Source organism: Mycteria americana, chromosome 8 (genome assembly GCF_035582795.1).
Source record: "Mycteria americana isolate JAX WOST 10 ecotype Jacksonville Zoo and Gardens chromosome 8, USCA_MyAme_1.0, whole genome shotgun sequence".
In the NCBI taxonomy this organism is placed as follows: Eukaryota; Metazoa; Chordata; class Aves; order Ciconiiformes; family Ciconiidae; genus Mycteria; species Mycteria americana.
Genome location: NC_134372.1, coordinates 21,042,588 through 21,068,854, shown reverse-complemented (window position 1 = coordinate 21,068,854; position 26,267 = coordinate 21,042,588). Strand labels below are relative to the sequence as shown.

The 26,267-nt window shown below is 42.9% G+C and overlaps 1 protein-coding gene across 2 annotated transcripts; it reads right to left on the bottom strand.

Moving 5' to 3' along the window:
* Nucleotides 1–1,402: 1,402 nt before the first annotated feature.
* Nucleotides 1,403–26,267, bottom strand: LOC142413581 (uncharacterized). Of its 2 annotated transcripts, XM_075509855.1 has the most exons (8): nucleotides 26,142–26,261; nucleotides 22,037–22,147; nucleotides 17,795–17,917; nucleotides 8,570–8,716; nucleotides 5,759–5,897; nucleotides 2,598–2,665; nucleotides 2,250–2,380; nucleotides 1,403–1,867 (listed from the first exon to the last, which is right to left on the bottom strand). In XM_075509855.1, exons 3-7 carry the CDS (start codon nucleotides 17,867–17,869, stop codon nucleotides 2,354–2,356), a joined length of 456 nt encoding a protein of 151 aa, XP_075365970.1. In that variant the 5' UTR covers nucleotides 17,870–17,917; nucleotides 22,037–22,147; nucleotides 26,142–26,261; the 3' UTR covers nucleotides 1,403–1,867; nucleotides 2,250–2,353. The 2 variants fall into 2 exon arrangements, with proteins under 2 accessions (XP_075365970.1, XP_075365969.1); XM_075509854.1 differs by having other exon boundaries at nucleotides 2,250–2,665; nucleotides 26,153–26,267.

The window sequence follows — 26,267 nt, the reverse complement described above, 5'->3', positions numbered from 1 at the left end:
CCTGGCGCAACTTGAGGCCATTTCCTCTTGTCCTATCACTTGTTACCTGGGAGAAGAGACCGACCCCCACCTCTCTACAACCTCCTTTCAGGTAGTTGTAGAGAGCGATAAGGTCTCCCCTCAGCCTCCTTTTCTCCAGGCTAAACAACCCCAGCTCCCTCAGCCGCTCCTCGTAAGACTTCTGCTCCAGACCCTTCACCAGCTTCATTGCCCTTCTCTGGACTCGCTCCAGCCCCTCAATGTCTCTCTTGTAGTGGGGGGCCCAAAACTGAACACAGGATTTGAGGTGCGGCCTCACCAGTGCCGAGTACAGGGGCACGATCACTTCCCTAGTCCTGCTGGCCACACTATTTTTGATACAAGCCAGGATGCCATTGGCTTTCTTGGCCACCTGGGCACACTGCTGGCTCATATTCAGGCGGCTGTCAACAAACACCCCCAGGTCCTTTTCTGCCAGGCAGCTTTCCAGCCACTCTTCCCCAAGCCTGTAGCGTTGCATGGGGTTGCTGTGGCCCAAGTGCAGGACCTTGCACTTGGCCTTGTTAAACCTCATACAATTGACCTCAGCCCATCGATCCAGCCTGTCCAGGTCCCTCTGCAGAGCCTGCCTACCCTCAAGCAGATCAACACCCCCGCACAACTTGGTGTCATCTGCAAACTTACTGGCTGAGAGTGCACTCGATCCCTTCGTCCAGATCATCGATAAAGATATTAAACAGAACTGGCCCCAACACAGAGCCCTGGGGAACACCGCTTGTGACTGGCCGCCAACTGGAGTAAACTCCATTCACCACCACTCTTTGGGCCCAGCCATCCAGCCAGTTCTTTACCCAGCAGGAGTAGGGAAGTGATCGTGCCCCTGTACTCGGCACTGGTGAGGCCGCACCTCGAATCCTGTGTTCAGTTTTGGGCCCCCCACTACAAGAGGGACATTGAGGTGCTGGAGCGAGTCCAGAGAAGGGCAACAAAGCTGGTGAAGGCTCTGGAGCAGAAGTCTTATGAGGAGCGGCTGAGGGAGCTGGGGTTGTTTTAGTCTGGAGAAAAGGAGGCTGAGGGGAGACCTTATCGCTCTCTACAACTACCTGAAAGGAGGCTGTAGAGAGGTGGGGGTCGGTCTCTTCTCCCAGGTAACAAGTGATAGGACAAGAGGAAATGGCCTCAAGTTGCACCAGGGGAGGTTGAGACTGGATATTAGGAAATTTTTCTTCACTGAAAGGGTTATCAAGCATTGGAACAGGCTGCCCAGGGAAGTGGTTGAGTCGCCATCCCTGGAGGTATTTAAAAGACATTTGGATGAGGTGCTTAGGGACATGATATAGTGGTGGTCTTGGTAGTGTTAGGTTTACGGTTGGACTCGATGATCTTAAAGGTCTTTTCCAACCTATACGATTCTGTGATAAAAAACTGCTTAAAAATAACATATGAAAGTGTCAGAAGAAATGTATATCATTTATCCAAAACACTAAGGATCCGAAATAGCTGATATGGTTGAAAAGAGGAATAGATTAGGCATAAGAAAAATCCTTCAGAACTGAAAGCAGGTCTAAACAGAGAGTGTAGACAGAAGCATGGCTTGGCCAGTTAAATGTACAATGATAATGTCAGGCTAGTACAAGAATTTAAGGCACAAAAGGCAGCTTCCTCAGCAGCTAGCATGGATAGGACAGACCCGGGAATTTTCTAGTCCCCAAGCTGTAGGGGATGCTATGGTCATCCTAGGGGTTTCTCTTCGGCTCAAGCTGTCCCGTATGTAACCAACATTTAGGAAGCCAGCAGATCTCCAGCCTGCAGTCATTACCCTTCTAAATCCCCCCTGAGATTTGATCCAAAGGAGCCAATGTGAAGCCTCTCACAAGTTGTAGATGCACTGTGAATTAACATAAAATCAGCCTGTTTTAGCAATGCAATAATCAGGAGCTCACGCTGTCTCCAGCTGATCCCAATTTCCCCATTAGTTCACCAGCTCACTTCAGGCCCTGCTTTCTTGCTGGTGGAGCTCTCACAGACATTTCCAGCACCCAAGTCTGCACCAGCCTCTCTTGCTGCTTCTCTCAGAGCCCACCTGCTCACACTATCTCCCAGACAAGTAAATCTGGCTGCGATTTCTTGTGCCCCAAAAGCAGATCCTAATCAATGACGTTCCCACCATATGGATGCAACAGCACTTAAAACGTAGCTATCATTGGAAACCTACACACAACTGGTGACGTGTTAGCCAGTGCTTTTGGCCATGTGCCTTCCTCGCTCACCTGCTTCTTGCTGCTACAGACAGGGAGGCAAAACTCCTGCGATCATCATGCAGGTGATTAGAGGAAATTGCATTGCTGAAGCGCTCTACAGCTGCAGCCGTGCTTCAGCTCTTGACTTGCCTGCTGGTAAGCTGCCAGAGAGAGGGAAGTGTAGGCATAAAATGAATGGCAGAAGAGATTGCAGGTAATTATGTTTCTTAAGCTGTTAACAGGATTGGCCATTTGATAAATGAGAGGATTTGGGAATGTTTTGTCACTGACAAGCCATTGTAAGATCTGAGTGGAAACAGGAGCGTTTCTCTTCCGTAGCATGAACAAGAAGGAAATTCTCTCGGGATGCTTACGCACCGTGAAATTCAGCTGAAATCCGGATGCCAGCGCATGGAGGTGAAAGGACAGACATAGGACTCCTTCTGCTGAATAAAAAGAACCAGGTCTCTTACACATGCTATTAATTTGGTTTCGATGCCCCTCTGGTGTCCCCAGAAGCTCCTGTTCTCTTATGGTGCCACCCCACATCCCTGCATATGGTTTTTGGTGCCACCAGGGCCCCTCAAATCCCTCCACCTGCTTTTCAGTGTTTTGAATCCCTCTGTCTCCTCGTTGGTTCCCTCAACCTCTTGGTTTGCTTTTGCAGTTCCCTAGCTAGCTGGAGAGGTGAAAGGGAAACCAGTGCTGCTCTGTTTGTCCTTCTGCTCCAACAGTGCCCCTTGGGGTGGTTTTCGGTACCACTGGAGCCCCTCTGTTTCTTTTCCAGTGCCCTCAAGGGCCTTGGTGCCTTTCAGGGTGCCCCAGAGCTTTCAATCTGCTTTTTGGTGCCCCTTGCCCCTGGAAATCTGTGTGCTTTGGTGCACCCAGGAGCCCTCCATGTGCTCTGCGGGCCCTCAGGACTATCAGTCCTATCACGCAGCAGTGAGGCAAGGGCAGGACCCATGGTCTCACAGCCATCTGCATGGGGACAGGACGCAGGGACACATCTTTTTAAGCCATTCGCCAATGAGTTGATCTGAAACAGAAGGGCAGGATGAGAGCTGGACCTGCTCCAGGGGAGGAGAGGGGAACCAGGATTCACCCCAGGGATGGCACAATGAGGCTGCTCTGGCGTGAAGGGTTTTGCTCTGCAGCGAGGGAAGCTGGTGTTGGCAAAGTGAATTGCACAGTTTAAAGTCGTGTTAAAAATCATCACAGATGTCAGTGCTGCAGGGCCAGTGGCTCCAGGCATCTCCCTCTTGCTATGACCCCTCTGGAGCCTACATCCTGCCTGGTGTACAGATCTCACTTTTACTGCAGACCTCAGTACTGGAGGTCAGAGAAAGTGGTAAGCAAACAAATAGAAGTCCCTAAAACTGATCCCTTGTGCTGCTTTCTGGGGCTGCCTCCCCCACTCAGGGCAGGCTCCTTGCAGGATCGGAGCCCAAGGCAGCCCCTGTTTGTGTGCAAGAGCAAAGGAAGGCTCCCCCAAAACTCCATCACAGCTTTTTACTTCTTTGCTTTACCTGCTTCTTTAGCAGCCAAAGCCAGGTTATTTGTATTGTTTTGGTTTCCCTGCAGTTATTAGCAGGGAAGGGTTGCTGGGAAGAAGCTGGTGCTCCCCAAATATCATTTTCCCAGCAGAGCCTGTGCAATGGGCAGAGGAGACATACTCCTTGCTTCAGTCCTGAGAGCAGTCTGGAGCAAGGGCTAGGAGCCCAAGTAAGAGAAGCAGGATGAGGGCAATAAAGCTGTCTTCTTTTCTTTGTAGTACATCCTGCACTGGGCAAGCGATAGCAGAAATTCATCTAGACAGCCTAGACATGCACGCAGCCCCACCTCTCCACAGAGACAGGATGAGCTGTCCCCTCTCCAGTGCACCTACCTGGGGAAGAAGCTTCTGTGGTCCTGCCTGGCTGGCATTCCCAGCAGGCGTTGGCTGCCTGTCCCTGAGCAGGTAGGTAAAGCGGTAAAGCAGCAGCTGCCTCTTTGGGAGATTTAGGTAGTAGGAGACACAAGTAAGTTCCTGCAGTTTTATATTATTTGAGCTCTTCCCAACAGCAAAGTGGTGATTCAGCCTGAACAGATGTATTGGGTAGGAAAAGCAGCCATGTTTTGACCTCAGCTGCATTAGTTGGTAGCAGCATCCCAGAGGGACACAGAACCTTGGTGGTCCTGCCCTGGTTCCAGCTCCCTGAGCAGAGCAGTGTCCTGCCTGTGAGTCATGCTGCAAATATCCTGTTTCTGTACCAAGTGTAAACATCCCCAAAAATTGCACAGGGATTCCCTTTTGGGAAATAGGTTTGGTCTGTTAATACACTCCACTCCAGCACGCAGGGCTCTTAAGAACAGCGATCGCTGCAGAGACTGGCTTGTGTGGAGGCAGAAGCCCTGAGCGGCATTTTTATCCTCACACAACTCATTTCGGCTGCAGGGTGAAGTCTCACAGCCACCACCACCCCCTGCCTCAGCCCCTCTGGAGGGGCCTTCCCCAGTCTGGCAACTTCTCTGGTGGGGCCTGCCCCCCACCCACCTCTGCACTTAAGCCTCATCTCATTACCTGGTAAAGGAAATCTTTTTAGAGACTTCTCTTAAAGGCTTCCTTATAAAGGAAGTCTTTTTTAGAGACTTCTCTTAAAAAGTAAAAAGATGAGACAGAGTGCAGAGGGGGGCGAGGCCCAACTGGAACGGCTGACGCTGCCAGACCTCGCTCCCCAGCCTATGTGAGTAGTGTGGGCACACAAAAGCCACCTGGGTTTTCTGTCCTCACACAACCCAGTCTGCAGCGATCGCTGTTCAACTTCCAATTAAGTTGGGGTGCCCTTGTCTTTCCAGGTGCCCTACTATCCTCCCCCTGAATAAGCGCCTTCTACCATCCATTTAATGGCAACGTTTATGAAGCACGTTGGAACAAGGACTTCAGCAGCTGGAGCTGTGTTTGCTGGGCCCTTGCTGAGATGGAGTAAAGAGCAAGCTGGGCTGAAGGGAGCATCTGTGAAGGCAGAGAAACAACCCCTTCTGGCACCCACTGCAAGGAAGTAAGAGCTGCCGCAGCAAGTCAGCCATGGCTGTTGGCTGCCCCCTTTTAGCTCCACCAGCACAGCAACAAGCTCTTTCTGATGCAGGAGCTGTGGGACAAGCTGAGGATGAGGATCAGGGCAAGGTCTGCTCCAGAGATCTGTTAGCAGGCATTAAGTAAACAGTGCATTGAATAAACCGAAAGAGTAACACACCAGCAATCGCTCTGCAGCCCCCCCAGAACCCCAGCACTATGGCCCCTGCACTCTGCACCAGCATCTTTGAAGCATACTGCAGACCAGGCACCTCTGCAGCACCTGGAGACAAACCCTGGAGAAAAAGGTGAGGGGCCCAAAAAGCCTCAGCCAGGGAGAGTGTGCCCCACACCACAGCACAGGATGCAAAAGCCTTTGCGGCTGTCCTCCATCCTGGCAGCCCCGGGGAAGAGCCTGTGCTGAGGCAGAGGGACATCTGCCCCCAGGAACAGAGAAGCTGTTCCAGCTCCAAGGGCGGATACTTACAATTATTGCAATTTCCAGAGACAAAAAGAAAAGGACCAGCGTGGCCACTTTGATGCTGTGCCTGCTCCGGAGGGGGCAGTGGGAACTCGGGGTAGGGCACTGATTGATGTGAGAAAAGGAGCCAGTCAGCCAGCAAGACCTTGGAGGTGAGACGGTGCAATGTTATTGGTTCACTTTTTACAGAGGAGGAAAAGGCAATACAATAAAACTTGCTTCCAGCAACATACAAAAAGAAATACAAGGACTTGAAACGGTGCAGGACAGACTCACAAACATCTGTGCTAGCCATTAGTCTTTGCTCTTTCCCTTCAGAAGATCATTCCCAAAAAAAGAAGGAAAAACACCCCTTACCTGTAGCTCTTCCACCAGCTCCAGAGGCATGGCAGCACTCAGCTAGCCCAGCTCTTCACCCAGCAGCGCTGGCACAATCACAGCAACAAACTCGGCTTGAGGATGTGGCTGCTGCTTCCAGCCCTCAGCTGCCATCTTTCACCTCCCCGCAACCACAGCACCGCTGGCTCTGTCCTGCTGCATAAATCATGTGCTCACTTTCTACTCTTTTTTGGTAAAACGGATGTAGCATAAAAAACAGAGCTGCAATTAAAAAACCTCTCTTTTTCTCCCCTGCACACCTACCAGCACCTGAGAGAATCTAGTTTGGTGCTGGCAACCTCCTGCACCTTTTAATTATCCTTGTGGTGCTGTTTAAATATGCGAGTTCCCTTGCTTGGGAAGTGGTTAGTACAAGACTTGTGGTGTGAGTGTCTTTCCGTAGAAAGACCTGTAATAACCTTACTAATTTTTTTTTTTTTAATGATTTTTTTTAAGCTGCTGTCCAGGTTAAGCTCCATGTAGCTATCAGAACCAGGCACTAAGATTAAGGAAGGACTGTGTTTCCAAATGCTCACAGAGAAAAGGGAGTAATTTAAAGTATTTCTTAAATTTCAAGCGACTTTTGGTGCACCCTGAAGCCTCTGTGTGGCGTTGTGGTTCTCAAAACTTGTCTCTGAATTCTTTTGAATTTTTCTGCCCCATGAAAAATGCTGTATTCATGCATGGGGAGGCTCTGTAGGTACCTAGACCAATGTCTGGAGTGATTCAGCTCCCCTGACCATATCACAACAGCATCACAGAGACATGGTTAACGGGCACAGCACAAATCAGCCTAGTCAAAACGTACAACTCTTCCCTCTGTGCTCCTTATTCTGGGTTTTGCATATTCTCACTCCTCCACCATAATAATGTCTGCCCATCTGCAAAAAGTGTCTTACAGCTGCATTGCTTGCTAACAACCACAACCCCTGTATGACAGATGAACCAGAAAGCAATAAGGAGGTTTTACATGCACAGAAAGAAGTAGCCCCAGCAAACGGTGCTGGAAGCAGCAGCAAAGCCTCCCTGCCGGAGGAAGGCTCAGCAAAGGCAGCATGCCTAGTACACCATCTCTCTTCCAAACACTAGCCAAGACTGAAAAGGACAGGATAGTCCATGTCTTTGGTACCTCAGCACTTGACAGAATAACTGAGAGTTTCTAGTTAATCTAGTGGAAAGAGTTTTGAAACAACTTGAAGGAAGCAACATGAACATGCAGCAAATATAGTCGAAACCTGCTGTCTATTGAAATGGCTCATTAATACTGCACAGACAAAGCAAATGACTGATGCTTACTGCAGAGTTACCAGTGAAAATATCTGTGCTCGGATTATCGAAGCAGTGCAGAATATTTCACCCCATATGGTTTGCCTGAAGAGGCTGTTTCAGATAATGGTTCTCATGTTGCTTCCATGGAATTTCAATATTCCCCAGAAGACACTCACTGGAGCACTCCAGAGCAACCTTGTGTCATTTGGTGCCATGTGAACTAGCAGAATGCTGGGTACTTACAATTAAAAGTGGATTACAGAAAAATAATAATGAAGTTCAAATTTGAAAAAAAGGGAGCATAAAATGTTTTCACTGGAATCAGGTTAGTAAACCTAACTTTTAAGATAATTTTTAAAATGGAAAATGTCACTCAAAATAATTTTTATGTACATGGATAAAATAAAATCACTAGAAGAAAAGTAGTGCAAGATTAAGTAACCACAAAACATGCCTAGGCACCAGAGATCTCTTGGCAGAAAGAATGGAAGGAAAGAACTGGGACTCATGCTCCATCTGCTAATAATGAAAATGAAGAGATACAGTGGTGTGAGTACAAGAGAAAGGTTCATTAAGGAAAAGCTCTTCAAAGTACTGTAACTGTAGTTATGAGAAAAGAAAGCCACTGGGCTTTAAGGTACAAAGAACACAAAAACCATCATACTCGGACAAATCAAAGAGCCATGGACTCTCTCTGCTCACATCTTGTGACCTGTAGTGGGTGCTATGGAAAAACCTTACAACATGAGATAAATATATATTCTTTTCCTGGATAATTTTCTGGATTGTCAGTTAATAGCCTGTAGTCACTGAAGTTTACAGCCCAAAGCAAACACAAGTGAACAGAGGGAGAGGATACAGCACTACGGCAGGGCTTTGTTAGTCCGTGTAGGAGTAGCTGCATGCATGTATCTCTACATGCATGTATTCTGCATGTTTACCTGCCCATATACTCTATCCAGGGATAGCATAGTCGTGTGAGGAGGCTGGCGTGAACAAGAGAGAACAGCTTTAATAAAGGAAGGAGCATCTCTGACACATGGTGATGAAGCACAAGGTATACAAGAGTCTGGGGAGCATGAATAGGTTTTGAAAGAGAGGGCAGATTTGCCACCCGAACTTCAGTGATCATGCCATAATCTGTAAGCCCTCTTTTACTGCTTGCCTTACCTCCAGCCCTGCTGATCTTGTATCAGGATGCCTCTCCAGATGGAGGGAAGCACAGGTAGCCCTGCCTGGACAGAGCTCTTTCCCAGATACTGCTGCTGAAGAAGACAGCATTCTGGTATCCTCATCCCCTTCTGTGGTATCTGGTATCTACAAATAATGAGGTTACTGGTAACAGTATGATGTTGTCATCCTTTATAAAGACCTTAAGTAGACTGAGTCTGAATGCACACGCTGTGCTGGTGGTTTCATGTATTTGCTGCCAGACCTGCACAGGAGGCACTACATGGTGCTGGGCTCCATTTCATGTTCTTAACAGGCAACACTTGAATGAGCACCGATCTTTCCACCTCTCCTGTAGACTTCCCCTGGCCCCACTGGTGCCTGTCCAGCTATTTTTGCTTCTCTTCCTACCTTACATCTGTCTACCTTCTAAGTCCTACCACCCACCTTGCTTCTGAGGTCTGCCGGCACGTACCAGCTCGTCTGCTGTGCACTGCAGGTGAAATCTTGCTCATGCCTGAAGCCAGGAGTGGTGCTTGTTGTTGGACAAGGCCTCTGCAGAATACATAGCTGAATGCTGGCAAGTCTCAGCTTACACAGACTGATACGGTGTTGTGGTTTAACCCCAGTCGGCATCTAAGTACCACACAGCCGCTTGCTCACCCTCCCCCTCATCCCCCAGTGGGATGGGGGAGAGAATCGGGAAAAAAAAAGCAAAACCCATGGGTTGAGATAAAGACAGTTTAATAGGACAGCAAAGGAAGAGAAAATAATAATAATTATAATAATAATGATAAAAGAATACACAAAACAAGTGATGCACAATGCAATTGCTCACCACCTGCTGACCAATGTCCAGCCAGTTCCTGAGCAGCGGACCCCCAGCCAGCTTTTCCCCCAGTTTCTATACTGAGCATGACATCATATGGTATGGAATAGCCCTTTGGCCAGTTTGGGTCAGCTGTCCTGGCTGTGCCCCCTCCCAGCTTCTTCCCGGCAGAGCATGGGAAGCTGAAAAGTCCTTGACTTAGTATAAGCACTACTTAGCAACAACTAAAACATCAGTGTCCTATCAACATTATTGTCATACTAAATCCAAAACACAGCACTATACCAGCTACTAGGAAGAAAATTAACTCTATCCCAGCCAAAACCAGGACACATGGTGAGAGACTCAAGACATGTCAGATTTCAAAGGAAAAGAAAAAATACGCATCTTTCACCGGGGTTATTCCTTTGCTAAATTTCAAACCCTTAATTCAAATATTAAGACTCTTGCTTGTCAAAAGTGGACTATATGGCATTGCTATTGGGGTTTTTATATATATATATATATATTCAATATTAAAAATATATTACAAAGATATAAGTATGTATTTAAAACATTGGGAAAATGGTATCTTTTTCCTAATCCTTTTGCCATTTCACCTGACACTTTAAAAAACATGAAAAATATCAGACTGAGTCAGGCACTGAACATGAAATCTTAGAACAATTGACTCGCATGGTTAAAGTTTGGTAGTGATATCAGCAAAGAAAAATGAAGACAGAAATGTCAAACACTAGTACTGCATATAACTAGCTGTAAATCAATAGCCAGGAAAACTCCTGACCTACATGAACAGAAGCACGAAACAAAGAAACCTCAGAATAAAATCCATGGCTGACAGAGCTTAGCACAAGAAAGTTGTGTTTGCAAAAGAAATCCTAGCAACAGTGAGGGGTCACTGCTTGGTACAGACAGGAGACTTGTGAAGGATTATGCAGAAAATGCAGAAGTGTTCAAACAGACTTTTATTCAGTATTTGGAAAGAAGGATGATTTGCTTTCATTGCTTGAAGATGATGAAATACTTTCCAGTCTATTAGTAACTGAGAGAGATGTTAGAATCTATCAGCAATGAACATTTTCAAATCAGCAGGCTCAGAAGCTCCAGCATAGTTGGCAAGAGAAGCTCTCGGGTCCACTAACGTTGAATGTTAATAGCAGCAGATCTGTAAATGCCCAACTTATAAAAATCTATTAAATGAGAAGGGAAGCAAAGGGAATCAATGAACCATCAGAGGAAAGAGCAACTCTGGGTCAAAGCAAGGGAGGTTTTTTTTCCATCCTGTCTATCGTTAGGATGATCAAGGGTAACATGAAGTCCAGTTCTCCTAACGAACTGGAGCCACCATCTTTCCCAAGCTCATTTAACCTGATGACTCCGAGGTACAGAGTTGCCACTCGGCAGTCACTCAGACCAAATTTTTCTTGTTGGTAAGAAAACTTTGACTTCTGGGTCAGCTTGAAACCTTCTGCTGGAGTTAAGAGAGTCAAATGAAAAAGGATAGAGAGATATGGGCTCAAGCCCTGCTCCCTGTTATTGCCCACATGCAAGGTCAGAGAGTTTTCTAACCAGGATAGTTTTTTGTGAAGCCTTCCCATCGTGTGTACTTCTCCCAGTGACTGTGCATGAAAAGTGGCTGGCTTGTGGTCATGAAATGTCCCAAATGGGCACACAGAAGCTCAGCAAGCAGCACTCAGGAGTGCAGCGCTGTGATGTGGCTCTCCGAGCCAGGAGCCCTACCTCTCCCAAACCACACAGGCATCCACGCCTTTGCTGGCTTCAAGTGCCAGCAGGAGACCTACTTTAAACAAACTTGACTCCCTCTTCTTTGTAACAAGTTGCAGCTAGAACTGAAGTGAATTAAATCAGTGTATACTTTACACCACTATGTAAGCTAATTGAAACAACTGAATGGGGCTAGAAAGCATTATCAGGTACTAGAAGCCATTACTGCTTCAGGATAGTACCAAAATACATTATACATGCCCAGCTGTGCACAAAACATTGTCTTTGGAACTTACTGATGTTTTCAACCCCAAAAAAAGTGTTGTACTAAACAAGCCAGTGCATAGTGGAGGTTGTAATACACTGTTTGATCTCCCATTTAATGTAATGAGGCTTCACTGAAAAAAGAAGAGCAAAAAAAAAAGATTAATCAAAATCCTATGTGAATTTATTTATGGATCACAAAAAATGTTTCTAGAATATCCAAGACATGGTCGAGGGATAAAGTTAGATGAAGTTAGGATTTATCTCGATTACCTAACCTGGCATTAAAATCCTTTCCACTGATCAGCAAACAGAGGGATAAAAAGATTTCAGAGACATTATGTAGGTCTGGAATAATTCCCAGTACGAGTTCCTATAAGAAGAGGAATTGTGGGAGGAATACAAATATTAATCAGAAGAAAAGGTTCTAAATTGGGAAACTGCTCTGGCAAGGAGACAAAAGTCTAAGTCATTAGTGTAACAACCTCTAATCCCTATCAGAGCAGCCAGTCTCATGACAGAGATGGACGTGAAATGGCTTTCTCCATACATATTTCAGTTTTGATTAATGCTAACATTCTATGTCTGGACGTAACAAATATGTTGTGAAACATATCATGAAAAAACAGACACATTCGGCTGAACAATCCAAAACCGTGTAGGAAACTCATTTTCTAGGAAATGGAGAAACAAATTTTAAAGCTGTTTTCTTCTCAACTCAATGCAGAAAATTCCCTAGTGTCCAACTCTTTAAAATAACTTCTCCAAAAAAAAAAGCAGCCTGTCTAATTAAGTCCAGAACCATGCTACTATTTTGACCCTGATTTCCATTGGCAACTCCCTGACAGGCACCAAAATACCTTATTAAATTTTTCCAGGGATAGCAGTTCTGATTTATAAAAAATAAGTAAATATTTTCTAGGTCAAAAAAGGCAAGAAATGCTATGAACAGTCCTGTGGTCACAGAATTTAAATGTAGCATCAGGCAGTAAGCTTAAAGTCCTGCTATAGTGACAAGTACTCATGTAAAACATATCTTCCCTATCCAGAGACTGAAGAACATACATATGCATACCAAAGCTTTGAGATTACTCTGAGCACTCTCTTTTTTGTGTGTAATTACAAATCTTTTCCTTTCAGAGGCTGTGCCAGTATAAGAAGCTCCTGTGACAGCCCCACAGTTGCGACTGTACAACTGTGTTGGGGCTACATACAAAAGTGGATCAAGGTGGATCCCAGGTAAGAGTAGCCCTGTTTTGGGAAAAATATTTTTTAGGCAGCCCCAGGTTCCGGGGCAGCCTTGTCGTGATCAAAAGGGACTGGGGACAGAGGGGGTGCAAACTGCTTAAGTCTCATACTGGCACTGGAAGAAATGCACTTGTAATCATGGTCTTTGGTTGGGGTGCTTAATAAAGCAGGAATTTCATGTAGGAGCAGGAGGCTACAGTGTTTTTCTACCAGGCTCATGAACATGAGGCTCAAGCCCTTGGTTTATTCCAGGAGAGGATGGTAATTCCTCAATCAGCAACAGCAGCTCCCACCAGAACTTGCACATTCTTACAGTAAGTTTCACTTTGAGCTAATGAATAGTTCCCAACTTTAAAAAAAAAAAAAAAAAAAAGATCCCCAAAGTACTAATGGATTTTACCATGTTGCAGCTTGGCATGCTTTACAATAAAGGATATAAAAGTTGCCATCAAATTTACCTTCATTTAAAGGTTTCCACTTCTGATGTTATTATGGGCTTCTTATGTAATACTGGAGTGTATTTTAAAGACAGCTGCATTAGATTCCAATTTTGCTTTTAAGTAGTGCTACCAGCCTAATTAAAACATCATTCCCTGAGTTGCACCCTGCAGATGAGCAATACTGCTTTCCCAGTACTCCGAGTCCTTCTGAGGTCTGTGGAGCCAAACTCATGGTTGCCTAAGCACACAGAAAATACCTGCAACCATTTAAGAGCCAGGTGGAAATACCTTGGGGACAGCCAGCGGAGTAACTCAAAATAGCAACAAGTATTTTTCTAAAGCACAAAATGAATGATGAAAATATATCCAAACAAAATGGAAAATGAAAGCAGGATTGAAAGAGGAAAGTTTGGGACCACTATACACAGCTTTATACTAAACTAAACTTACCTACAGTGGTAGCCAAATTCATAATTTCTCCCCCATATTGGAGAGCTGGAGATGTTCTCCAGCCTTACTCTCCAGAGCCCTGCATATCTTGTTAGTTATTCCTCTGAGACAATCCATCCAAACTGATCATGTTTGGCTCATTATTGATTGCATTCTGGATCCCATCTGCAACTTCAGTAATGACTGAAATACTGCCGGTCAGTGAAATCCAGGGAGTTTGGACAGAGCAAGATAAGCTGGGCTGAATGTGGTTGTTAGCAATTTAAGTCTTCAGAAACCACTAGAGCATTGCTCTAGTAAAGACTAGATTTAGCAAGTGAATTCCAGTACCTACATTTCAAGCCCCAGGCAGGAGCGTAACCAGCCGCAGGCCCTGGGAACAGCTGTACTGCTAGTGGCTTCTAGGATTTTCTTCATTCAATCAACTCTGAGGTGCTGAAGATCATGAGCTACGAACACTGCTTCTTGTTTCCATGTTCTGGACATTACCTATGCTAATGGTTATTGTTTTATGGCTATCATCAGTCTCCCTCATTTCCTAAAATTTCTGCACAGCATTTCTTTCCCTCCCTTTCCCTCTCCTTCCCCCAAAGTCTATGTTGGAGTATACCACACTTTCTACTCCTGAGATCCCAGTTGTGGTTCTGTCTTCATGGTGTCCCACTGACCACAAAAAGAGCTGTTGGTGGGGTGCACACCAGTTTCTCACTCACGGTCTCTGTTCTGGCCTAGAAATTGCCTTTATTGTCCTACTTAGCTGCCTCGGAGTCCTATCCATGTACCTCTACCTGGCTTTTGACAGTTGAATGAGCCTTCTTAATTCTGTTTGGCAGGACGCTGGCTTCCCATCAGCCTTCCAGAAATTCTTAATTCATTTATACTTTTGACCTACACAACATCCTCCGGCAGTAAGTTCTACAATTTAATAATATGTTATATGAGAATGTATGACACTCTGGTTTAGACCTGATGCCTAATAATTTCATGGGGTATCCTTAACTTCTCCTATTCTTAAAAATAATAGCCATCCCCTCTTCATTGTTTCCTAGCTAGCTAGGAGATCTCAAGATCTCTGTCCCATGCCTGACTATTTTCTCTGTCCTGACATGAAAACCATTCTGTCCTCATCCACTTTCTGTGGGTGGAATTCAGATTAAAAAGCTTTGATTTAGGGTTGGAGTTTAGATATCTACCTCATAGATTGACACCTACAGGTAGAAACCTAAATTTAGGTGTCTAAATCTCTGAGCTAAATAACTCCCACCCATCCTTTTTAGTTCTATTTTATTCTTTATGAGACAGGATGAACAGAACTGCACATATTAATCAATACGTGGGTTTGCCAAACATTTATACAGTGACATAATCACATAATCATGTTTTTCTTTTCCTTTTTTCCTTTTCTAAAAATTTCTCTCATTCAGTTTGAATTTTTTATTGCTGTGGTCACTGCATCAATGTTTTCACAGAGATATCCTACAGCAACTCTATTTCTGAGTGATAATAATGTAATGTTCAATCCATAACTGAATAAGTATAATATATAATTGAATATGTATATTCCCAGACAAACTACTTTGCATTTATTAGCATTGACTTTCACATGCCATTTCTGACACAGTCACTCACTCCCATGAGAACTATCTGCCTCTGTTCTCAGGGTCAGATTTGACTATCTCAGCTAATTTTGTGTCATCCACAAACCTTGTCACTATAATATTCGCTCCCCTTTCCAAATAATTTATAAGGATATTGAAAAGCACAGGTCCTAAATCAAACAGTTGCATGACTAAGCAGTAGAGCTCCTTTCACTGGGAAAACTGATCTTTTCTCCCACTTTTTGTCCCATTTTGTCTCTGTCTTATTTACTTACAAGAGGACATCTTATTATCTCAGCTTAACTACTTTAAGAGTCTTTTGCAGAAAGACTTATTGACATTTGTTTGGAAGTCCATACACACTTTATCAACTGGATCAGCCTTACCTACAAGCTTGTTGACATCTTCAAAGAGTTCAACTAGATTTATGAGACATGGTCTCCTTCTGCAAGAACTGTAATGACTTTTTCCAAATAAATCACATTTATGAAATTGTCTACTGGTTCTCTTCTTTATTATTGTAGTTTTTACCCACTTAGTCAGTTTGGAAGTGAGATTTACTGATCTGTCGTTTTCCACATTTGTCCTGGAGTCCTTTTTCTCAAGGCTGAAGACACATTTGCCACTTTCCATCCTTCTTGCAGTGTGGTCAACTTAAATGACACATTTCATGCTACATTTAGCTTTCTCTTAATCTAGTGTTTGAGGTCTTTCAGAACCCTTGATTGAGTATCATCTCATCTTGATGCCTTCTTACTGTTCATTTTATTGATTTTTTCCAAAATGTCCTCTGCTCAAACTTCATTTAGGGACAATTCCTCATACTCTCCACTGCTTCAGCACTAGCATACCCCTTTCCAGCCGCCTTCTATAATTTGTTCCCTATTATTACAGTTTCCTACCCTCCTGCCAAGTTTCTGAGGCATTTATTATGTCAATAACTTCCTTTAAAATCAGACATTCCAGTTCACCTCTTTTAGGCTTCAGAGTGGCAGCATTTGTGTAGATATATTTCTATATTTTTTTTATTGATCTAGTTGCCCATTTTTCATGGGGCCTGCTTAGCTGGGACTTTAATTGCTGAGACCATTCTTTGCTATTTCCTTCCTCAATGTTATTGATTTCAGTTCCTCCCATTTTTCTAAATTACAAGAATTTTCTTACTTCTCTCGAAGAGGAGTTGCGATCTGGAACCACGTGCTGTTGCTCATTTGGTGAGTTTCCACAACTGTCAACTATAAAAATACCTCATTGCTTTTGAATGTTAAAACCTTGAAATCTAGTTTCACATTGATTTATATAGCTTATCTCTCTTGTAAAAACTATCTCACCAACAACTGAGAATCTGCTTGTCTGGTACTGTGACAATTTATAACACTGATTCCACTTTCAAAATTCCTTTCCTACTCGTTCCTCTGTTGTCAGTACCCACATCATTCACAACACCAGTACCCTCTAGCACCAAGCGTGGACACAAAAGTCCAGCAAAGGCCTCAACTGCACTGCAGAAAATGAGATTTCCTCCCATGTTTTAATAATACATTTCATTAACACCTCCCAGTATGAGACTTCCATGATTGCTCACTCATGTTTAATTTTTTATTTTCTTTAATTCCCATATCTTTTCCTGGCATGCTTCAGGCAGTCAGTTATACCTTTTTTTTATATTTTGGTATTTGTTTCCTCTTTCATAAATGTGGCATACAGCACTTGTTTCTTTTTATTTCATACTGTTGATTTCTGGATCACTTTCTCCAGTTTCTCAAGATCATTAGAAGTCTGATCCTGACCTTCAAAGTGCATCTTGGTTTATCCACAAATCTTATGAGTGAGTTCTTTGTTAAATCATATAGGTCATTAATTAAAAAACTGAATAGAACTGGGCCCAGGACATACGCCAGCAGGAGTCCAGTCAAAATAACCTCCCAGTCTGACAGTGCACCATTGCCACCCACATTACAGTAACATCACGTACCTTTTAAATGATGAACCTTGACCTATGAACAACCCATGGCCTGCCAGGACAATGAATTTGGCTGTGGTCTCCCTCGCTCCTTTCTGGATCCAGTCTAGAGTCCACAGGGATGAGAGCTGCCTGCTGGATGGACTATTTTGGGTACACTGCAGGCCATCTTTGCTTGGAGCCTACTTAGTGCCTCTGATCATGGCAGTATGTGGATCTGTCTGCACATATGTAATAAATCTCATTGCTCCAGGAAGCACTGGCTTTTCTATGCTTGTACAATACAGTTATGTATTAGACGAAGGGCTGCAACATATGGTCTCTCCCTAATACAGAAACAAGGTAAATGTCTCACCCAGCCAGAAATACTGGGCACACTGATATAGACCATATTTCTTTAGTCTGCTTCTGAGAGAATCATGTGGAACAGTTTCAAAAGCTTTCCTAAAGCAAAATATGTCCCATCTGCTGCCTCCTCTTCATCTACTAGACATTATTTTGTCAAAGAAGGAAATTAGAGTAAGATTGCATGATTTATTCTTGGTAAATCTATGTCTTTTTTTTTCTTTTTATCTTCTATTTGCTTTAAATTGATCATGTAATATTTCTTCAGAGTTACTTCTGGGAAGAGTGGTCTCTAATTTCCTGATTTCTTTTTTTCAAAAAAGTAAACTGTGTTTTCCTTTCTATAGTGCTCAGTGATCTTACCTGCCTTCCAAGAGCTTCCAGGGTAGTCACTAATACTTCAGTAATTGCTTCAGCTGCTGTATTTATTGCCCACATGGCACACACAGCACATACCCAGAGCAGTTTGAGGCCAGAGCTTCTAACCTGGACGAACAAAGAGAGAACAAATATAAGGCACAAAAACAGTATAAAAGGGCATGAGGCACTAGGCCAAGCTCAGACTGCTTGCTCTCCTCTCACCTTCAAGGAGGCTGTCTCCTCTCACAATGGATAGTTTAGCATAGCATAGCATAGAATAGCATAGCACAGTGTAGTTATTAACATAGCAGGAAGCTGCCTTCCAGCTGAGGAAAAGCAAGCTGACAACTCCAGGAAGCCTATATCTGAAAATACATTTTCAGCTGAGAACTTTGAGTGTACTGTGCTGATGGGAATTTAAATACCAGGAGCATACGACAGCCATGCATGTGATGACAGAGATCTGCTGACTTGTAGGCAGAATATGAAGGGGTCTTTTATGAGACACCTAGGTGGATGCTAGAAAGTGCTGGGGAGGAGCATGAGGTCCTACTGCATGTCACAAATTTTAAAGGGAAATGCAAGCGAAGGATTGTGGAAGGCAAATCAGACTGCTGGCTAGAAGATTTAGCCCCAGGGTACTGTTGACAGTCTCTCTGAAATCCTTCCAGTTATACACACAACTCCAATTAGGCAGAGGGGAAGAAGACGCTACCCAGAGGTGATGGTCTCCATCAAAAGTCAAAAGTGAAATCAGACTTTTCACAAGGAAAACATATATGATGTGTTTAATTAAGTGGGAGCTGGGGGAAATCTGTCATGAGCTAAGGCAAACAGATTGCTAAGGGTTGGTAAAACAAAAATACTCTGTGTATACAGCTAGTTCAGAGAAAAAGCTTAGTACAGGGATAGGAACAGTTCATAGGTGATATTTTATTATATCAAAATGACATTGCACTAAGAAGCTAAACAAAGGTGCCCCCCAAACTAAGAACTATAAATGCATGTATATAAAAATGGAGGGTTTTAATTAAAAAAAAAAAAAAAAGCTAGATGAAGTAAAACACCAGTAATAAAATCAGATCTTGACACAGCAGAAAATAGTAAATCCCAGTGACAAAACCAACAATATACCATAGTATGTGGCCATAAACTACAGAAAAGAGAGTATAAGTCATAAAAGTGAAAGAATTTTTTTATACCAAAGAAAATGTTTTAAGGAATCTAGTCAGACTAAAATTCTTACTGAAAAAGATTGTACACTGAAACTGTCTGGCAGTAAGAATGTAAATATATGAGTAGAGTTATCCCATCAGTCACCAGAGAAAGAAGACTGAGTGCTTAATGTTGAGAGGTGAAATACTAAACATGGGGACCTCTATTATTCATAAATAAATCGATATAATGGCACAAAGGAAAAAAAGGTTAGAGAACCAATTTATAGAAACACAGCATGACTGCTTTTCAGAACTATTAGATCCTGAACATCCAAGAAGAGAGGCTGCTCTCTACTTAATATTATGCAAGGTACAATAGGAGTAAGTTCAAGAAGAAGCAGTCAATGAACCAACAGAGAATATGGGCTACTCTTACAGAACAGAAAACTCTATCTTGGAGCGCAATGGTTATGACTTAGGAGGTCTTAATGGGCAAGAAGCTTACCACAAATGCTCAAGGTAAAAGCGTGATAAAACGAGAGAAGTGATTAGAAATAAGGAATCCATTCAACCTCTGGGTACAGCATCACTGAAACGACTAGTATATCTAATTCTGATGTTCACGTTTAAAGCTGTTGAAAGATTAGATTGGGGGCAGAAAAGAGCCATAAAAAGTATATGAGGAGAGAAGAACATGTAACTGGCAAACTTAAACAGCTCAATTGTGGGGCGATTCGATAAATACTTTCACAAGGGGAAAATATCAACCAACACTTTTTAATCTAGCAGAGACAGAAGAAAGGCTAAGGGCTGAAAAATGAAAGTGATTCAAACCAGAAATGAAACACACATTTTTTAACAGCAGTGATGATTAAATTTGGGAACAAACTACCACCTGAAGTGATGGATTTTGCAGCTCTTGACATCTGGAACCTATGTTTCTGTGAAAAGTTCACGTTTTGATAAATAAGAATTTTTTTCCCTGAAAAACAATTTTGTCAGAAAATTCTTAGCCACTATTTGGAATACTTGTCTATTTTAAAGTGCCAGAGAAACAGCTTTGTACATTGAAAGTTGGTCAAAATGATAATTAAAAGCAGAATAATGGAATTCCTAGATAAGGAGCACGATATGGTAGGAGCTAATTATCACAGTGCCTGTAATGAAAATTTTGCATCACTAGTATTTTAGAATTATTTGAACATATCTTTATAATAATAATCAAAAGGGAACTTCTTGACATAATCTACTTGAACATTCAAAAGCCTTCTGACAGTCTTTTTGAGGCAGGGCCTGTTCCAGAAGAATCCTGCATGGCCAGATATTGTGGATGCTACAGAAAGCCAAAGCACAGACCAACATGCAAAGACTACACTAACAGCCAGAACACTGCCTAGTATCACAAACAGGTATTTCACTACAAGATTTAGCTTTTACATGGAGGTGCTAAGTGGCATTATTCCAAGTATAATTTTTGTAATTGCAATCAAGACACCAAGAATTCTTGCATAAGTGCTTTTAATACACTACAGGAATGAAATATGACACATAAGGCACTGGCAACTTGTAGAGCATCATTAAACATACCGTGATCATTAACAAATGTGCCAAAGCACATCTGTATGTAATTCAAGCGGAGGAGTTGGGCTCCACATTAATTTTTTTTAGTAAAATACTTTAGAAGACTCCAGCTTATCCTGAGTCAATAGAATGTGAAGCATCACTGAAAAAAACATCCTCTTGGGATTTTTCATTGGACTGAGAATTGTGGCATTCCTCAGTAAATGTCAGGCTTATCAGTGTTGTGAGTAAGCATCAGTTAGCTCTCAAACAAGCTGACTCTGTTCATTTTTCTCAGAACTGTATGTAATATTCTCCTGGCAAGGAACAACTCTTTTATTAGACTGCAGCACAAATTTGTAAAAGAAGCTTGCCTCAGCTCTGATCCGAAAACCAAAAGAGATCTAGAATAGATTAGATGGCTGCAGAAAGATCTGCTTTTTGACTACAAACCCTGGATCACTTGGAGTTAAAGGGATACAAGAAATACAAATTTCTCCTTTTCAGATCATAGCAGATGCACTAATTGTAAGAAAAGATTCTTCTTAATACTTATATACCTACTTCAAATTACATCAGTAGATTCAAGTATATTTTTGACCTGTGAGTGGTTAATGACATCAATATTTGCAATACATTTTCATTCCTTTATAAAGGGCTTTTCTTTATTTCCACCATGTAGCTTTCCTCTTTATATTGCTAGATAAGACCTAGCAGCATCACGGTGAGATCTTCATTAGCATCCAAACAAAAATTCATTGTTTGCTTGTATAGTGGGGAGATGAGCTCAGCGTTCACTGTTCAGTGTTCACCATTAACCATCAGAAGTGTTTACATTCATATCTATGTTTCATTTTCTTTTGACAGAACATAAAGCACAAGAAAGGCTGCACTGGGTCAGATCGAAGGTTCCTCTACTGCAGCATCTGGTTTTCAATACAGATGCCTGGGGAAGGAATTTAAGAACATACCAGGCATGCAGTGGTTCTTTCTTGGACTATTATTCTGTTTTCCAACAATATGTGTCTTGGAACTTTTTGAGCCACAATCCTTGGTTTTACTATTTAACAGGTTATGCTTTAAGTTCTCCCCATTAACTTTTCCTGTTATCCCCGGAGCACAAGTAGACTTTGAGCTTCCATAATATCCTATGGCAAGGGATTTTACAGCTTAATTACAACTTTTGTTAAGAACAATCAACCAGATTAAATTGATTTCTAGTTGTTGCTTTGGAAGAGACACTAAAGGGGCTTTTCAGTTTGGAGAGAAGGCGGCGAGGGGAATACGAATGAGACTTAGAAAATCATGGTCACAGCAACAATAGGTGGCCAGTGCAGGCAGATGGACAGCTGGTCTGACCCACTGAGCATTTCTTATGTTGTTATGACTAGGTCATCTCAGTTGCATCTTCAGAACCCTTTCGAGAGCTCTAACCAATCTGTGAAATGAGTTTTCTCGCTAGAAAAACTTTCCCTAATACGTTGGGTTTTATCCATTTAATCATTTTATTCTTACAATTTCTACTCACTTGCTCAGTACAGACTCCAGTGTGATGGTCTGCAGTTCTCCACTTCGCTCCTGGGGACCTTCTCAGGGACTGTTGTCACATTTACCATCTTCCATCCCTCTTGCAGGGAGACTGATTTAAGTGATGGGTTACACCCTATAGTAGCTCCATAATTGCATATTTGTTTTCCTCCAGAGCTCTTGAGTGATTACCATATGGTCTTGGCAATTTCTGACTCTTCATCTTATCAATTAGTCCTAAAATGCATTTTAATGTCATTTAATTTGAGACAGTTCCTTACACTTGTCCCCGTAAGTTTAGCTCTCATGGGAGAATAACCTACCTCAGCCATAGTAAGCACCAACCCAAAGCTTCAGTTTACTTTTCAACAGCAGTTTTCCTCTCTTACAGTAATCCTTTTAGAGACTGGTCACCTGCTGACCAAACCTCTGGAAGAGTACCTGATCCTGGCAATTTTGAAAATATTTTTACTAGTATTTTTATTATTCCTTTAGTGAGTTTGCACCTTAAAATTTTCCCGTGCCTGCCCTACAGATTTAGCTTCACAGTTAGTGCTTTTTTTTTTTTAAATAGTTTCTTTATTTGCTCAGAAATCCCTGATTTTGAATACTTTCTTCCACTTTGCTGTTAGAATATTGCCTTTTTGGTCCCTTGTAGAATCATTTCACTTAGTGATATATTGCTCTGAGCTTCACATAGGGTGTTTTTATCTAGTTTCTCATCTTCTGCATTCTTATAGCAGCTGCTTTTAATTTCCTTTTAAGAAGCTCCGGCACTTTTGAGTAGATCCGATTTTTACGTTAGGTATTACTGTGAGGTAGTTGTGGGGAAAAATCAAAAACTCCTAAGATACTCTGTCATGAATCCCTCTGAAAAAAAGGCAGGTATTCACCAAGGTGTTTTCAAAGAAGGGAGCCTTTGGAGGAAAGAGGACATCTAACACCTCCAGCTGGAAGGGGAATGATGGGGAGGATTCTACCACAGCACTGCAGGGAGCAAGGACCTGGATGCTGGGTGAGGTGGGCAGAGGAACCTCTAGCACCAAGCTTTCAAAAAGGCCTGCGAGGAGGCTGTATCAGGGCCAGGTAAAAGACAGGTAGGGAATGTGGAGAAGCAACTCCCAAAGGAGGATTCATGTTCAAAAGCAGGAATGTGCCTGTGTCAGCAGAATGATGTGAACTCACTCATTCAGAGAGGGGAGCCGGAGAGATCCTCCATTACTACAGGCTCTCTATACTCACACAGGCAGTGCACATGGAACAGAGCTGTCATACGTGGCCTTTCTTCAGCATGCTGGATCATTCCTCTGTTAGGCAGGCTTTGGGGAGGCTGCGGGGAACTTGGGGTGAAAGCCCACATGCATTTCCCTACGCCATGGCTCCCATTTCTGCTGCAGTACTCAGTACCCTTGTGGCTTACAGGAATTAACGATTCATGGATGATAGAAAAGCTGTGTCGCTTTTCTGGGTGGCTGGCATCCAGCTCACCTGGAAGAAATGATCTCACACCAAAAAAAGAGGGGCCAGCTCCCATGGGGTGCAGTGTGGGCCATGCACCTTTCTCTGCAAGGGCAAGCATGCAGGCAGGACAGCTCTCTGGTTGCTATGTCACTGGCTGGTGTCATCCCACACTTGGATGTGACAATGGTTGGTCAGCCTCAGGGTATTTAGGATACTGGTCTGTCCAGGCAGCTTTCTGCTCACAGATGTAGGTGTCCCAGCACAGCAGCACCCTGTTCGTGGGGACAGGCTCCCTCCTCACACAGACAAGGTTTACAAAATGCAGTGTAAATGGAATAGAAACCAGGCAGCTGGCAGAACCCAGGCAGGCCTGCGGATCCGCCACGACTCACAGAGACAAATCTACCAGATGTTTCAGCCACACAAGGGAGCCACACGCCTGTCCTACTGCAGAAATTGCGTTTTGCCTCCTGTTGTTTTGGCTTCCTGCAAGAACGCTGGAAAATGGTGGTGGTTTGAGAGTTACTTTCCCTTTCTAAAATTGGTGCTACCATAGGTTTGTGTAGTTAGTGAATATCAACAAGAAATAAATCAGAGCTTGGAGAAATACTCTTCTCCACTCTTCCTCCAGTGTGGCTTGTTTACACTGATGCACCGAAATCTGAAAAATGCCATCCATAATGAATACTAAATAGTAGAAGTCTTTCTCTCAGCAATGTGTTACTAAACCTGATTGCTGTACAGTATAATATGCTGGGAGAGAGCGGGGGCTTGGCTGTGTTTCTCTGTTTCATGCAGTCATAGAAACCGTCAAGCTTAGGTGCCTCTGTGATCTCCAAGCAGCATGTCTCCCTACACTCTTTCCTAGCTACCCATTTATTTTTAAAATGTTCCATTGTTACTGTAGCTCGGTTCTTTCAGCCAATTTTAATGTCATTATTATTTCTGTCTCTTTAAAATTTATCTACTTATGCAATTTTAATCTTTTTTTTCCAAACCAATTCATAGTAATATGTTAACAGCTGCCTTGTAGTGGAAGTTCCCTAGAGTCAATACTCAAAAGTCCTCACTATTAAGAAATGACTCACCTCTGTGTTATAAAATCTGTACTGCATTGCCTTGCACCCCTGTCCTCAGTATATTCACATGCATCTCCACTTCATCACTAAGACCATTTCCAACCTTGCGGTGAGTACCTGCCTGTGGAGGGTACATGCAAAACCAGAGGATTCCAGAAAGCAAGAACGCTTTTCCACAGACAAATGACTTCTAGAGTACTTCTACAGCTCCTTAAGCTTAAAGGACCAGGAAGAAGAAGGGGATCTATATTGCAGAAGACAGTGAAAAAAGGGACAAAAGACTTGTAACAGGGCCCCCGCACATACTTCAAAAGTCCTGCAGCCAACATGGAATACATCTGCCTCTATTTTGGGAGTTTGATGACACTTTCAATTTCCCTCCTCTGCCAGCAGTTCCATCTTCCAAACAGTTCAAGGCACGACCATGATGATAATTCTACATAACAAAATGCACAGTGGAAATGGTACTGACCCAAAGGCTTGTTAATGCACAGCATAGATAAGAGTTTGTTGGGTGGTATTTTTTTGCCTTTTAGAATACTGAATTCAGGCAAAATCAAAGTTTCTGAAAAACAGCAAATGATTCATACCAATGAAATGCATATTCTTTCTTCCTTGACCCATATACTGGAGTGTTCATATAAACATACATACACTTGCTATACACACAGTATCAAACACTCCAGCAGAAGTGCTACAAGACAAAGTGTAACACCTTGCTTCGGTAAGATCAAACTTACAGTCACATGGGCGCACTGAACAGGAGATACTAAAACTTATCACACACGCACTTCTCGTTGAGCTGTGCAAAGGTTATTCTGTTCTGTGAATAAGCCCGTGTCAACAGTGAGCATATATTAGAGTTCAGAAAACACTTTGCTGAGGAGATCCAGGCTTTCTGGGTTAAAAGGTTATGGAATTTAGTCTAATCTCTATTTCTATTTTCTTAGATGTTCACTACCAATCTATTATAGGCAAAGAAGTCAGTGCAGCCCAAAATTAAGGTTTCGCAACTTCTTCTTTTACATGACCCTGACCATATTTCTACAAGACTGTTCAGACTTGTAGTTCAAACTGTTCAGAATTCTCTCAAGCTAGCCTGAAATTTCTTTTTTAAATTAAGCTGATTTGCATCATAATTTCTCAGACTGAAATAAAATAATTTCTTTTTGTGAAAACGTTCCTTCCACCACTCTCCTGAGAACGTTTTGTGTCTCTCTGCTTTATCCCAGAAATTTCACATTTGGTACAGGGTTTCTCCTGGTGAGAGGTTTGTATCTGTTGCATTCACAACTGTCCCCAGAGGTCTTACACTTTCAAATAACTGGAACCACTAGCAGTCATCTTCTACAAGTCAAATAGAATAACTAAGATACCAAAAGATTTAATGTCCAGGAAAAGAAAAACACCAGAATAATCTGAATGATTTCTAAGCACATAGAAACTAGTAAGATGAGCAGTTGTCAACATAAATTCCTCATGACCAAAACAAGCTGACTCAATCTAATTTCCCTCTACAATGGATGAGACTTTGTGGATAGGGAAGAAGCAGCAGATACCACATACCTCAATGTCACTGAGTCTCCTGTCATTATCCCTCACAACATTCATGAGGGCAAGAATGCCCTGGCTGAAGTCACGAGACAAATCTGGTTGGAATTCACACTCTGAGAGTAGTTTCCAAGGGTTCAC

What these genes read in the sequence shown, in the direction of transcription:
- LOC142413581 (XM_075509854.1), bottom strand. Translation starts at nt 17,869, where the DNA reads ATGTGGGCAATAAATACAGCAGCTGAAGCAATTACTGAAGTATTAGTG. An exon ending in CAAGATCAGCAGGGCTGGAG is followed by an intron (nt 5,898 to 8,569) that starts GTAAGGCAAGCA and finishes CTCACCTCCAAG; the next exon opens with GTCTTGCTGGCTGACTGGCT. An exon ending in CTCTGGAAATTGCAATAATT is followed by an intron (nt 2,666 to 5,758) that starts GTAAGTATCCGC and finishes CTTTTTATTCAG; the next exon opens with CAGAAGGAGTCCTATGTCTG.